This window comes from Callithrix jacchus, chromosome 14 (genome assembly GCF_049354715.1).
Source record: "Callithrix jacchus isolate 240 chromosome 14, calJac240_pri, whole genome shotgun sequence".
NCBI classification, from domain to species: domain Eukaryota; kingdom Metazoa; phylum Chordata; class Mammalia; order Primates; family Cebidae; genus Callithrix; species Callithrix jacchus.
In genome coordinates, this window is record NC_133515.1 from 67,259,144 (window position 1) to 67,275,471 (window position 16,328).

General features: G+C 37.2%; 1 protein-coding gene across 2 annotated transcripts in view; it reads right to left on the reverse strand.

Annotated features, from left to right (window-relative positions):
- Positions 1 to 431: 431 nt before the first annotated feature.
- Positions 432 to 16,328, reverse strand: part of MSH2 (mutS homolog 2) — an 87,553-nt gene continuing 71,656 nt past the window's right edge. For both annotated transcript variants that reach the window (XM_078349403.1, XM_035272619.3), the window contains 6 exons: positions 12,602 to 12,699; positions 8,221 to 8,466; positions 6,933 to 7,137; positions 4,937 to 5,184; positions 2,747 to 2,922; positions 432 to 875 (listed from right to left, as the gene is read on the reverse strand). In XM_078349403.1, coding sequence (XP_078205529.1) covers positions 705 to 875; positions 2,747 to 2,922; positions 4,937 to 5,184; positions 6,933 to 7,137; positions 8,221 to 8,466; positions 12,602 to 12,699 — 1,144 coding nt within the window. In that variant the 3' untranslated portion in view covers positions 432 to 704. The remainder of the gene's footprint in view (positions 876 to 2,746; positions 2,923 to 4,936; positions 5,185 to 6,932; positions 7,138 to 8,220; positions 8,467 to 12,601; positions 12,700 to 16,328) is intronic.

Here is a 16,328-nt window from a genome sequence, read left to right on the forward strand (position 1 = left end):
CAGCACACTGTGCTTTTTAAAAAGACGGTCCTTTTTCCCTCACATTGCATGGGATTAGCTGCTAATTCTTAACCCCTTCATCTCTTTACTGTAAAATAGAAGTAGGCTAAATCACGTTTCCCAACCTGAAAGGTTTTGTTTAAACCCAGATTTCTATGTTTCATTCACAAACCAGGGATGGGAGAATGGCAGAAGGAATGGAGGCTCATGGTAGGACTCTGGATGTGTAATAAGCTCCTTGGCTAATGCATATGCAGCCAACCTGGCTCCTGCCAACAGATGGACACTCCGAGGAGTCACTTGCAATCATCTCCATGGAGCCCTCCAGTATAAGATCTTTAAAAGGAATCTGGGCTACTTGTTTCTTCCAAAATATTTGGGAACAAATACGTATAGATGTCACACTGCAAAGAACTACAATGCATCTTAAATTCCACAAACTACATGATTTTATTTATAAAATTCAGCATATCACTTATTATTGCCTATGTCAATTTAAACAGTCTTCAGTTACAGCTCTCGTTTTTCAAAATAAAGATCTTTGAAAATGTCCTCAGAGCAAAATATTACTAAATATCTTATTAAGTTGATAACCCATGAGCACTGAGGGTTAACACCATGGAAAAAGGGTTAATATAAAACAATATAAAAGTATTACAGACAACAGCTTATCAGTATTACCTTCATTCCATTACTGGGATTTTTTACGTAGTAACTTTTATTCGTGAAATGATTTCATTTACAAAGCTATTATTCTTTGCAATTACCTCAGCTTTTAGCTGTTTTAACTTTATTGTGATGTTTTCTTCTGACATTTCAGTAAAGGGCATTTGTTTCACCTTGGACAGGAACTCCTGAATAATTTTTTCACCTTGCTGAAAAACATGTGAATGTCCCATTAGTAATTAAAATGTCTTTTCTAAAAGTCATGTTAGAAAGCAACAAATTGTTTCATTTTCATCTAGACACATCAACCTTTTCTTTTTTCCTTTTTTTTTTTTTTTTTAGAGACGAGGGTCTCACTACATTGCTCAGGCTGGGCTTGAACTCCTCCCACATCAGCCTACCCAATATTTAAAGAACATATTTATTATTTATGTGTACACTGTCTAGTTCCTAAATTCCTCCGCTTTTATAATTGATACATAAACTTAATCCTCTGTGAAAAAAAGAATTCAAGGTTTACAAAGAATACTGGAAGGCATAAACAGTCACTGAAAAGTTAACACATACAGAAGATGCTTCATTTTTGTTTTATTGCCAAGTTATTGCTGTTTCAGAGAGCATGATTATTACTTGCTATGTGACTCTTGGGTAAATTCCTTAACACACTTTCCTCATTCATAAAGTAGAAATAATGTTACCAGCCTCACACGGCTCAAAATACACTATAACTAATGTTATCAAAAGTACATGACTTGTTTTCTATTTGGAAACAAGGGATTATATAAAAGAGTCTGTCTAATCCTGGATCACTGAAAGCTATGATTTTCGACACATTAAAGTGTTAATACAAAAGACCACTTTATATTTGGGATGGCAACCTGCCATACCTAAAATTATTAACAAGTTATATTTCTCCTGCTTGTATAGGTACAACAGATAAAACTGTATTTTTTAGGCTTTTGAGCCTAAAAAGTACACATCTTCTATTATTATCGTAGTAACTATCTATCCTTCAAATAAGAACAATGATAATAAATATACAGGTAAAAGCTAAAAACATAACGAGTAACAAGTTGTCACAATGGGCCAGGCGAGGTGGCTCATGCCTGTAATCCCAGCACTTTGGGGAGATGAGGCCAGTGGATCATGAGGCCAGGAGATCAAGACCTTCCTGGCTAACATGGTGAAACCCCGTCTCTACTAAAAATACAAAAAATTAGCCACGCGTGGTAGCATGCACCTGTAGTCCCGGCTACTCAGGAGGCTGAGGCAGGAGAATTGCTTGAGGAGGCAGAGGTTGCAGTGAGCAGAGGTTATACCACTGCACTCCAGCCTGGGAGACAGAACGAGACTCCATCTCAAACAAACAAACAAAGAAAAAAAAAGTTGTCACAATGCATATTGCAGTAAATGTTGCCAGGACCAGGCAGTGAAATAAGACTCTTTTTTATTATTGAAGAGAACTAATAAACCTCTAATTAAAAAAAAAAAAAAAAAAAAAAAGGCATGTACTTGGGTCTTTCTATGTGAACATCCAAATATGACCCACTACTCAAAGAAAAGCCAGCATAAAATCCACTTCTCCCATGAGAACTGAAACAACCTGTCCACAAATGGCTTTCTTAAATAAAAATGGTCATATGCCATTCTCTGTGTCACATTCATTATTCTTATCTCCCCAACTAAATTCTAAACAAAGAGAGGACAGAAATTATGAATCATGCTTTTTTATTTGCCCTTTTCTTACCTAATATGTAATGTAATGGATGAACTTGACATATTCATTTATGAACAAAGATGTACCTAGACATCTATGGTCCATAATAACTAATTTTAGTGAAATGACTAATTTTAAACCTAGGTTAGCTAATATTCCTTTACTCCTACTATAGTACTTGAAATCATATCTTGATCATGCAGAAATCAAAATGACACAGAGATGGATTCTTTGCCATCAAATAAATTATTTAAAAAAAATAAACACTAGAAACACAAAGGGGAAAAAAAACCCTCATCTTAGTGTCCTGGTTTATGTAATATTACAGAAGCTAAGGTAAACTATGAAAACAAAGTGACAAACCTCTCTTTCCAGAAAGCACCTCTTTGCTGCTGGTTCCATGTCATCATATCCTTGTGATTCTCCAATATACTGAAACTCCTCCAGTTCCAGGGCTTTCTGTTTAGCACACTCTATTACATGCTTAGGGAAATTAGCAAGCTCTGCAACATGAATCCCAAAACTTTGATCGCAGACACCTATAAAAAATTTGGGGAAGCATGAGGGGACAGCACGAGAAGAGACAAAAATTTATGTAAATGGAATTTATCCTTCTCACCTTGTCATTAGAAAACTTAATTTTGGATTATTTCAAATACATTAGCCAAATGAATCAGAGTAACAAATAAAGGAATTTTAATTAAGTCTCAAATGAAAAGTAATTATGACTTGGCACACAGTGCTGTATTTTATCCTGGACAAACATAGTAGGAAAAATAAAAATAGGCAAAAAAATCTCAGTAGATAATCCTCAAAGGCTTAGACAAATACATCTTAATCTGAAGAAAAATTAATCAAGCCAGTATCTCTGAGGTTTTCTCATTTCATGAGGGAGAAACTAAAGAGGAAGGAAGGAAGGGAGGAAGGGAGGGAGGGAGGAAGGGAAGAAGGGGAGGAGGAGGGGGAGGGAAGGGAGGCAGGGAGCAAAGGGAGGGAGGTGTGTCACTAATTTCCAGTAGCATTTAATTAAAAATACTGATTTATTATTTGCAGGAAATAGTTAAAACTGAGTTAAGACTTTTTAAATCATTTAATCAAATGATGCTTGCAAAGTTATAGAGATGTTTTGCCACAATTATTTATCAACTGTAAAAAAATGTTTGACTTCATCATATATCCCATACATTCTAGAACTGGATACTTCGCACAACTAAAGGAAGCAAACAAAAACAAAGTAGAAGCAAATGTTTGTTAAACATCCACAGTAAAGGATAAATTTTTTTCTATCTTCACTTCATCTGACCTTTTAAAAAATATTCTGAACCCATTTCTATAGCATACAAAACACAATGATTTAAAAGCAAAATTTCATGGTAACTGCCAGATCTAAAAGTTCCTGAATTCTACAGCAATAATAATGATGCAAACACAGTAACTCAAAAGGATTCCCAACGAAGTTTAAGTAACAAAGGATAAAGAAACAAGATTATTTCATTCATGTGCAACCAACTGATGCAGAAAAATGTGTTAGTGGAAAATCAGAGAGCCATCTGAAAAAGTTATTCTGGTGAATAGTGAAATCAATCCTTTTTTTTTTTTTTTGAGACGGAGTTTCGCTCTTGTTACCCAGGCTGGAATGCAATGTCGTGATCTCGGCTCACCGCAACCTTCGCCCCCTGGGTTCAGGCAATTCTCCTGCCTCAGCCTCCTGAGTAGCTGGGATTACAGGCACGCGCCACCATGCCCAGCTAATTTTTTTGTAATTTTTAGTAGAGACGGGGTTTCACCACGTTGACCAGGATGGTGAAATCAATCCTTATAGTATGATTTTCAAAACCTTTAAAAGCCTTATGTTAATCTCATCAACACACGGATCTGACTAGATGCCAACCCCATGAATGACAAACTTTCCCGCAAGGATGAAATAACAATGAATAAGTCATTCTGCATGTGGTAACTACTATTTCAAGATTTCTAGAATCCCCAGCTTTAAATGAACCTGTTTCTATAACACTCTTAAACATAAAATAAGCCAATTACAATGAAGGTTTTATTAAACAATAACAGCTAGAACTTTGGAACTTGAAAGTATTTGTTATCATAATCCAACAAGAAAACATTCTGCAGTGGGAAGTAGCAGAAAATCCCTCCGTGAGATGTTCAAGAGTACAGATTATTTGGCTGGGTGTGGTGGCTCACGCCTGTAATCCAAGCACTTTGGAGGCCAAGGCGGGCGGATCACCTGAGGTCGGGAGTTCAAGACCAGCCTGACCAACATGGTGAAACCTCATCTTAAAAAATAATAATAAAAAATAAATAAAAGAAGAGTACAGGTTATTCTATGAATGCTTTAGAATGAGTGGTTCTAGTATGAGATACGGAAATACAATATACTATGTTCCAGGCCCCAGACTATGAATTAAGGGTTAAATGGGTTCTATAAAAACATCAACAATTTACACTAACTTAGAATAAAGCAATTACTAATGATTTCAAGGGTAGTAAGTTTCCCATTATCACATTCTGAATTTACAGTACACTAGTAGTACATACCTTTCTTCACCTGATAAAGCATAGTTAAGGTCTCTTCAGTGGTGAGTGCTGTGACATGTAGATTATTAACAGTTGGTATCTGATTGGCCAAGGCAGTAAGTTCATGAAAATGGGTTGCAAACATGCAAAAAGCACCAATCTTTGTTGCGATATATTCTGATATAGCCCATGCTAACCCAAATCCATCGTAGGTAGAAGTGCCTCTTCCCAATTCATCTATGATTATTAATGAATCTTTGGTTGCAGACCTGAAGCACATAATTACATGAAATTTGCCATGATGTAAAATGTGGTAACATACACATACGAAAACAAAATTAACGCAATACATTGGGAAGGATATGCTATAACATAACAGATTATCTTAATATACAAACAACATCAATAAAAAGCACTAAAACTTGAATAGAAAAATAGGCATGGGGCAGTCATGGTGGCTCATGTCTGTAATCCCAGCCCTTTCAAACACCAAGGTGGGAGGATCACTCAAGCCCAGGAGTTCAGGACCAGCCTTAGCAACATAGTGAGATCTTGCCTCTTAAAAAAAAAAAAAAAAAAAAAAATTAAAAACTAGCCAAACTAGCCAGGTATGGTAGCACACACCTGTATTTCCAGCTACTCAGGAGACTGAGGCAGGAGGGTTGCTTGACCCCTGGAGATTGAAGCTGCAGTGAGCCAGTGAGCTGTGATCCTAGCAAGATCTTATCTCAAAAAAAAAAACAAAACAAAACAAAAAAAAAACCGAAAGAAAAGGAAGGAAGGGGAAAAAAGGCATGAACATGATGGTAGAAAGGAAAACAGATTCTGAATACATATTGTTTTACATTATCAAGCACACTAGTAGTAATCAAAGGAATTCCAAATAAGGCAGCTTTCATTCATTTCATGCCAATCAAATCAGCCAAGATTAAAAAAAAAAATTAAAACCAAATGAAGATGAGACCAGGGTGTGGTGACATGGATACCTGCATATACTTTTGGTGGTCATGTAAATTGTGTGCCTGCCCTAGTACTACCAATACCAGCTATTACCATTCTTTTCTCATTTTTAACCAAATGAATGTAAAGGGGTGAAACTTACATTTGCTAATTTATTATGTGTCCGTGTGTTCATTGGCAATTTAATTCTTTTTCTGTGAATTGCCAGCTAGCATGTTTTGCTTATTTCTTTTAAGTCATGAATATTAACCTGTTACTTAATTACTACATGAACATTTGTATTGCTTTTATAATTCTTACAAACAAAAGTACCTCACAGAAGTTAAGGCGTAATTTACTAAGCACCTACTATATTCAATGTACTTTAGAAGATACTAAGAAGGAGAATCGCAGTGGTTTATGCCTGTAATCCTAGAACTTTGGGAAGCCAAGGCAGGAAGATCACCTGTGCCCAGGAATTTGAGACCAGCGTTGGCAACACAGTGAGACTCTGTGTCTCTCTAAAAAAACTTAGAAAAAAGAAAGAAAAAGAAAATACCAAGAAACAGAAGGTATAGTTCCTACCTTCAAGGAAGCTCCTAAAAAGTGAAAAAAAGACAAAACATTTTAATAATGTCTAAAATAAAAATGTAAGTTACAGGCATGTCAAAGAGTAGTTCAGAAACGCCCATGACCTTAGGGTCATGTGACCAAAAAAGTCACTACAGAAGTAGAATTCCCAATCCTTCAGGACTTAAAGATTAAGGGAGTTGGATAAAGGGCAAGAAGGACGATTCCAGGAAGTGTGAACAGTACAATCAAAAACATGGTAGTCAAGATTTATAAGGTGAGCTACTACCAGATACCTTAAAGAGACAATTTTAAAAATCAAAGTTTTTCAGTTATTATCAATCACTCTTTTAAGATAATACAAAGTATATAAAATGTGCAGGAAAACAACTACTAAACTAAGACAAATATTCTCAGATGTTTTTACATGAGAATCTGCAAATATACTTCTCCTTCTCACAAGACAGACATACACTTCTATCTTCAAGGGACTAGGAGATGCACTTACCTGAGGATAGAAGCAGTTTCCAACATTTCAGCCATGAATGTGGAGACTCCTTTCAATTGACTGTCACCAGCCCCTACCCGGGCCAAGATGCAGTCCACAATGGACACTTCCGCTGACTCACATGGCACAAAACACCCAATTTGGGCCATAAGTACTATCACCCCAGTTTGTCGAATATATGTTGATTTACCTCCCATATTGGGGCCTATAAAACAAATTATATCAGAAAGCAAGATTTAAAATTTCTGCTACCAATAAATGGACTGATAGTCCTAAACTGTAGACTGATGATTAATCATGTAGGTTACACTGACAGGGCATACTAAAAGCAGAACCACAGGCTGTCCAAAGATGTCGACAGAGTTACTGCTCATTTTACCCCAAAAGCAATGCTATTATTTCTTCAGACAAACCGATACTGAGCCTTTCATCAAGAGAAGCCATGAAAAATATACCTGCAATTTGACTGTGGCCTAGAAGGACCATATATACATTTTCCCATGACTCACAGAGCTGCCCGTGAGATAATTTGTTAACTTCCAGAAAGGCAGTGCAGCCCTAACTGATTAACTCAAAACTGTTGCTTATTAGTAAATTAGGTTACTAGTGAAGGTATCAGTATGGTCAAATCTTTCGAATCCCTTAACGCCCACACAAATACCTGAAGACATGATCCTTCTTTTGAAAAACAGGCAATTTAATTTTGGGGGTTAGATTATATGAACAACTTGAAAATCCATTTGGGGAAAGAAAATATAATCAACTGTTTCCCAAACATATTTGCCCCACAACTCCTACTTCCTTTTTTGTTTTCTAGAATCAAGTTAAGCTCTCTCAAACATCTCAACTGAGATATGATACATGATTCTATATGCAAGGCTAGTTTTTCCGAGTTTCACATGAATACAGTGCCACGTCTTAAAATAATTCCTACACTAACCTGAGGTCCTCCCACAGGCAATTCTGCCTGACTTTCAAAGACCTCACTATTGGAGGACTGGCTCAAAAGTAAGCTTTGAGTGTGAAGGGATGTTCCTTTCTAAATGCTCTGAACCTGTGGAACAAAAGTTTCACATGAATACACTATTCTCTCATAAGCTTTTATCTCACCTTCTAAATCTTCCCTCTAACCCAAATGTGAATATACGATTAACTGGTAAGAATAGTATGTTCTCTTTCTAATGTTAAGAACTGGAAATTTTCTCCATGAATTTTAAATACATTTCTACTTTAATATAAGAAAAAAAAAAAGTTATCCCCACAAAAGCCCATAAACCTGGTTTTTTACCAGTAATGATGTGGAACATCTGTTTATTTTTTTCAAAGTATACATCATTAGGAATAAATGCAACTTCATCTTGAACTTCAACACAAGCATGTCTGGATGCTTTCAAAATAATTCTTCCTTGTCCTTTCTCCAAAATGACTGGTCGTACATATGGAACAGGTGCTCCATTTGACACATGAGCAAAACTGACAACAGCATCTAGTTGAGCTAACACATCATTGAGTGTTTGCATTGGTTCTACATAGCCTGTATAAAAATAAAAGCAGAAAATGTACACACGAATACTGAATAATAAACAGATGTAAGCTATAAGAATATGTTTAATCCCCCTGTTAGGGAATTCAAAACCCATTTCCTAATTTATGCATCCTTTTAAAAACTAACAAAAGTTAGCCTTACAAAATTTGAATGGAACCCAACATGGGGTTAAAATGTGTTGCTACATCCTTCCCCATTGTGAATAGCTATCAAAAATAGAGTAGTGGCTGGGTTGAGTGGCTCATGCCTATAATCCCACCACTTTGGGAGGCCGAGGTGGTTGATCGCATGAGGCCGGGGGATCACTTGAAGCTGGAATTCAAGACCAGCTTGGCCAATATGGTGAAACGCCATCTCTACCAAAACTACAAAAGTTAGCCAGGTATGGTGGTGCACATCTGTAATCCCAGCTACTCAGGAGACTGGGGGACCAGAAATGTGTGAACCCAGGAGGTGGAGGTTGTAGTAAGCTGAGACTGTGCCATTGTACTCCAGCCTGGGGAACTCTTATCTCAAAAACAAACAAACAAAAACACACAAAAAACAAAAATAGAGTACCTTCCCTTATGAGTAAAATATAAAACTGTACAGTTGTTTATAAAGAAATATAGTAGAGCCTTAAAAAAGAAAACTAACAGGGAGACACTTTGATAATACTTTTTTTTTGATAATATGTTGATAAGGTTAAGAGAAACGAGATGCAGCAATATCCAACACATTCTCTTAATTTTAAGACATACCTTGTCCTGTATTTTAAATATCTGAAACCAGAATGATACCTCAAAATCATCATAAGAAACATGTAAGCAAAAAGGTAACAAGTTGAAATGTGACCATAAAGGCCTGATATACTGTACAAACTGACCGTAAGACAGTTAGTTTGGCTTTCTTTCCCCATCAGTATCATGCAGAGAATGTCAGCATAAATTTAAATTTCTAATTGTCACTTAAAACATTTTCAAGATTCTACTGTTCTAGAGCATTAAAACTAAAAGCTATTAATGGGTACATTAAAAAAATTTCTGACACATGCTAGACAAAAAACATGAAGGAAATTAACAATGCTTAAATTTTTCTGAATAGATTCTAAATGTTAACAGGTTGGTACATGACCCACATGTCATTCAGACTATCATACAGATATCGATCATGTCAAAAGCATCACAGAACATTTAAAAGTATTTAATTCTACAAAAACAAAAATTATGAGTTTAATCTAGGGGCAGGAAATTTAACTCATTTTTTATTCCCTTGTTCCCATTAACAGTGATCAAATGTTTTGAAAATAAAAACCAACTTATGAATGGCCAAGCCCGACCTAATTATCTTCCTCTGTTTCAGTACACTTTTTTTTTTTTTTTTTTTTTTTTTTTTTTGAGACAGAGTCTTGCTCTGTTCACCAGGCTCTGTCAATTACAGTGGTGTAATCTTGGCTTACTGCAACCTCCACCTCCTGGGTTCAAGCGATTCTCCTGCCTGAGCCTCCAGAGTAGCTGGGATTACAGGCGCTTGTCACCACATCCAGCTAATTTTTGTATTTTTAATAGAGGTGAGGTTTTACCATGTTGGTCAGGCCAATCTCAAACTCCTGACCCTCAGGTGATCCACCTGCCTCAGCCTCCCAAAAAGCTGGTATTACAGGCCTGAGCCACTGCACCTGGCCTCAGTATACTTTTGAAATTTATTACTTTTTACCTAATACCTTTTTTTTTTTTAAAGAAAAAGAAAGAATTCACACTACCCTAACATATAGCAATAGAAGCCTTTAGGAATTAAACATTAGTGAAGTACTTGCTTTAATTATGATAAAACTTATAAAATTGTTAGCATACTGACAAGAATAAGTTTACAGTTAAAAAAAAAAAAACTAGGCTGGGCAGAATGGCTCATGCCTGTAATCCCAATACTTTGGAAGGCCAAGGCAGGAAGATTGCTTGAGTCTAGCCTGGGCAACACAGCAAGACCTCATCTTTACAAAATGTAATTCTTAAAAATTAATCAAGTGTGGTGGCATGTGCCTGTAGTCCCAAGCTACTTGGGAGGCTGAGTGTGGAGAATCGCTTGAACTTAGGAGGTTGAAGCTGCAGTGAATCATGATCGCACCACAGCACTGAAGCCTGGGCAACATGGTAAGACCCTATCTCAAAAATAAATAAATAAAACCAAAAGCAAACCAAGGCATCTTAATTAAGAATCTATACTCTGCATGTCACATAATTGGCTCTTAACAGCATGAACTTTTATGACTTAATCATGTGTTAGAAAATTATAAAAGTGATCTATTACATTTTTTGGGATGGTCTTCCTGCTCTGTCGCCCAAGCTGGAGTACAGTGACACAATCTTGGCTCACTGCAACCTCTGCTCTGTTGCCCAGGCTGGAGTACAGTAGCTTAATTATGGCTCACCTCAGCCTCGACCTCCTGGGGTCAAGTGATTTTCCCACCTCCGCCTCCTGAGTAGCTGGGACTACATGCATGCACTACCATACCCAGCTAATTTTTTAAAACTTTTTTTGTAGAGTCGGGCCCCCCCCCCCCCCATGTTGGCTAGGCTGGTCTTAAACTATCCTCCCGCCATGGCCTCCCAAACTGCTGGGATTACAGTTGTGAAACACCCACCATGTCCAGCCTCCATTACATTTTTAATTAAAATTGTTCATAATATGTAATATCAGACCAAGAAGTTTCATTTAAATTCAAGTTGACTTGTAATATAAAACCTTCAATTTAAATGTTAAAATCTAGAAACGTTACCCTGCTAGGTGCTTAAAAAACATTATTTTCAAAGGAAGATCCACAGTTCAAATAAATAGTATTTACAGGGTTCTTTAAAATGCAATCTAGCCTAAGAAACATAATTCAGCTACAAGATTATTATGCCACAGTTAGCTGATACCACCAACCAAGCAAAAATGTAATCTTTATAAATCAATTCCACTCATTTCAACAATACATAAAGTATATTAAAATTAAAACTTTTGAATTTTATGTTTCCTTCTGATTTACTACGATAATTCACAATAACAATTTACAGAATTACTCATGTATATAACCGTTCTTAAAAAAATTAGCCTTAGATAATTTAGCATGCATATCTTGAGAATAAGGACATTTTCCTACTTAATACTGCTATTTCACACAAGAAATCCGACACTATACCATAATGTCTCCTATTAAACTTTCTCAATTTGTCCCAATAGTGCCCTCTATAGCTATTCCCTAACTCCAACCTCCAAACTGGAATCTAATCAACAACTGTCTACTGCATTTGGTTGCCCTGTCTCTTTAAGACCTGTTGATTTCTTCTTTTGCTGCTGTGACACGGACATTTATTAAAGTTCAGGCCTTGAATGCACCACAATCTAAACTGATTGGAATTTTTACTTCTTGTTTAAAATCGGGTTAAATATTCTTGTCAAGACTACTACATAGGTGATACTCTCCCCTTCCTTCTATATCACACCAGCCAAGTATGCATCATTTTTCCCATAATTGGTAATGTTTAATTACTCAGTTAAGGTAGCTCTTGAGTATATTTTTTAAAGGCACATTAAAGGTTCCAGTCAATATACACACCACGATCAGCAAAACCTTCCAACTTAACGCATCACCAACTACCTTGTGCTAAACATACATTCATTCCAGTCTAAGGCAATAACACAGTGGAAGATTGCTCTGTTCCTTTAATTACAATAAATAATCTTACATGGTGCCACTATAATTAACTCAAAATCTACAAAATGACACCCAGAACTCAAAAAGGCTTGCCTTGTGTGTGATTAATATTTGCTTTTCAATGGTATTTATTTCCATAACCCAGAGCATGAGTCCATAGATAACCCAAGATATCAGTATGTTGTAGGCCCTAGTGTTCCCTTTCCTTGTTTCAACTATAGTAAGTTTTGTGATTCTCTGCCATTTTTGTTTCTATGTATAAGAGTAGTTTCCAGTTACGTTTCCTACTATAACATATCATGCCTTATCTTATACAGGAAACCTAATGTATTAAATAGTCAACTACAATGGCCTTAAAAAATACACAAAACACACTTCAAATGTGATTTTTTTCTATTACCAAAAGCCAGGTGACATTCAAAACATTATTAGTTCCATTAAATTTACCTGAAGAAATATTGACAATTTCTTTAACAATGGCATCCTGGGCTTCTTCATATTCTGTTTTATTTTTGGTATATTCTTCATTTAAAGAAGTCAATTTGCTGCAAATCAAAATAGCACTTTTATTAAAAATATTAAAATGTGTATTAGAAGCAATGTACACTACATGAAACATATCCAAAGTATCTATCCTATGAAATATCAAAACAACAATAATTAAAATGGAAATACAAGTGGAAAATGGACAACTCCTTAGGGACAAATGTGGTTAGAATTCAATCTATTAATGTTCTTTTATGCTGTTTGAAATAGTGCACGGGCACAATTTCTGCAACAACAATTATATCCCTTGAGTAAAACTGTAGTCTGCCCTTTAACAAAATATTTAAATGGAATCCTTATTTAAGATTGAAGCCATTACCCCTTTTAAAACACAAACACAGGCTGGGAGCAGTGGCTCATGCCTGTACTCCCAGCACTTTGGGAGGTTGAGGTGGGCGGATCACCTGAGGTAGGGAGTTTGAGAACAGCCTGACCAACATGATGGAGAAACCCTGTCTCTACTAAAAATACAAAATTAGCCAGGTGTGGTGGTGCATGCCTGTAATCCCAGCTACTCAGGAGACTGCGGCAGGAGAATCGCTAGAATCCAGGAGGCAGAGGTGGCAGTGAGCCAAGACCATGCCACTGAACTCTAGCATGGGCAACAAGAGTGAAACTGTCTCAACAAACAAACCAAAAACACAAACACACATGATATTTCTAATTACTATACCATAAATATCTTTTAATACTAGAAGTTTTCAAAATAAGAAAAACAAGGCTGGGTGCAGTGGCTCAAGTCCAGCACTTTGGGAGGTCGAGGTGGGTGGATCATGAGGTCAGGAGTTCGAGACCAGCCTGGCCAGCCTGGTGAAACCCTCCATATTTACTAAAAATACAAAAAAAAAAAAAGGAAAAAAAGTTAAGCTGGGCATGGTGGCGCACACCTATAATCCTAGCCACTCAGGAGGCTGAGGCAGGAGAATTCCTTGAACCTGGAATTCTGAGGCTGAGATTGCAATGAGCTGACATGGCACCACTGCACCCAAGCCTGGGTGATAGAGCCATCGGACAGGACAGGACAGGACAGGACAGGACAGGACAGGACAGACAGGACAGGACAAGACACAAAAATGGTTTCATTTGTTTTGTTTTTTATTGAGACAAAGTCTCACTCTGTTGCCCAGGATGTAGTGCAGCAGCGTATTCTTGGCTCACTGCAACCTATGCTTCCAGGGTTCAACTGATTTTGGTGCCTCAGTCTCCACAGTAGCTAAGATTACAGGTATGCACCAACATACCGAACTAATTTTTGTATATTTTAGTAGAGACAGGGTTTTGCCACGTTGGCTGTGCTGGTCTCGAACTCTTGACCTCAAGTAATCTGCCCACCTCCACCTTCCAAAATGCTGGGATTATAGGCGTAAGCTACCATGCCTGGCCAGGAAAATGTTTTAAAACCAAATCTTATCAAGCAATTTGAAGAGAAAATTAAAATTAGCGGTTAGGCCAGGCATAGCATCACACCTGTAATCCCAGCACTTTGGGAGGCCAAGGCAGGTAGACTGCTTGAGCCCAGGAGTTCAAGACCAGCCTGGGCAACATATGGAAACCCCATCTCTACTAAAAATACAAAGTACTAGGGCACACCTGTAGTCACAGCTACTTGGGAGGCTGAGGTGGGAAGATAGCTGGAGCCCAGGAGGTGGAGGCTGCAGTGAGCCAAAATTGTGCCACTGCATTCCAGCCTGGGCAACAGAGCCAAACCATGTCTCCAAAAAAAGAAGTTAAAATAAAAAATACTCAAGGAAGATGAGAATAAGAAAAAAATATTCACTGGAATCAAGGAAGGGACTGAAATTAAGAACAAAAAGAGGTGATGTAAAGGAGAAAGAAAAGAGAGAAGTAATTATCAGTAGTGGGAGAATATCAGTTCATCAAGATGATAACTGTGGCCTTAATGGAATCACTCAATGGGACAGCAGACATGTATAGCTCAAAAAGAGTACACGGAGAAGCAGCAGCACAAACAGACTACTATGAAACAGGCAAAAAGAATTAAAGAAATGCAAGAGGCAAAGACATTATAAAAGTGAGACCACCGTGTGAAGGGGCAAACTGCAAAATACAAAAGCAGAGGCAGGCAGGGACCAGATTCTGCAGGTCATAATCAGTGAATGACTTTTCGCTTTTGGCATAATGTGATCATTTAATACAATCTCTTTTATATATGTTATAATTAACCCATAAAAAAATTGAAGATGATTAGAACACCCTGAAATTTCTATCTTATCCAAGCTGAAATATATACATTTCTTGAACCAGGAGGATTCTAGTGTGCTGGAAAAACAACCCATCTAGATTTGACAACAGAAGATCTAAGTTTAGGCAGCCACCAACACTAGCTGCCAACTTCTTCACCTATAAAATGAGAAATATACATACCCTCTTTACTGAAAATTGTTATAAGGAACAAACTAATTATTAGGGTGTCTGAACACTTAGAATGTCTGCATATAATAAAAGTACATGTTAAATAAACAGATGACAGGGGATCATATATATAAAAGCTACCTGTAAAGTTCTGCAAAAATTCAGGAGAGGACGGAGTAGGGCAGGCCATAGCTTCCAGAAGGAGAAAGGATTTAGCCTCCTCCTACCTTAAGTCGCAGAAGATTTTAATTTAAAAATTTTAAAATAGATTTAAAATAATTTTTAGGCCGGGCGCCATGGCTCACGCCTATAATTCCAGCACTTTGGGAGGCCGAGGCAGGTGGATCACAAGGTCAAGAGATCGACACCATCCTGGTCAATGAGGTGAAACCCCATCTCTACTAAAAATACAAAAATTAGCTGGGCATGGTGGTGTGTGCCTGTAGTCCCAGCTACTCGGGAGGCTGAGGCAGGAGAATTGCTTGAACCCAGAAGGCGGAGGTTGCGGTGAGCCAAGATTGTGCCATTGCACTCCAGTCTGGGTAACAATAGCAAAACTCCATCTCAAAAAAAAAACTTTTTTTTAAAAGTAATTCTTTTACTTATCAATAATTTGTTTCAGGGACTTCCTGAGATTAGCCAGAAAAATGGCAGGAAAAAAACGGTTAAGATTTGTTTCAACATGAAACATGATTTTTAAAAAGCTGTAATCTAGTGAATGACCTCATATTTCCCTAAACTAATTTAAACATCCAATTGAAATGCCAGAATAATTTTTTAACTTGATAAATGATAGTTAAAGTTTTTTTAGAAAAATAAAATATGTGGGTCAGAAATGGTAGCTCACATCTATAACCTCAGCACTTTGGGAGGCTGAGAAAGGTGGCTCACTTGAGGCCAGCAGTTCAAGACCAGCCAGCCTGGTGAAAACCTATCTCTACTGAAAATACAAAAATGAGCCAGACATGGTGGTACATGACTATAATCCCAGCTACTCAGGAGGCTGAAGCATGAGAGTCCCTTAAATCCAGGATGTGGAGGTTGTAGTGAGCCAAGACTGCACCACTGCACTCCAGCCTGGGCAACACAGCAAGACTCTGTCTTAGGGGAGAAAAAAAAAAAAGGGAAGAAAGAAAGAAAAAATAAAAAGATAAAATATGTGAAAATAACTAAAGCAGAGACATGAGGGGGAACTAGCTCTAATAGATACGGTAACACAGAAAAAGCTATACAACATACTTTGTGCAGACAAAAA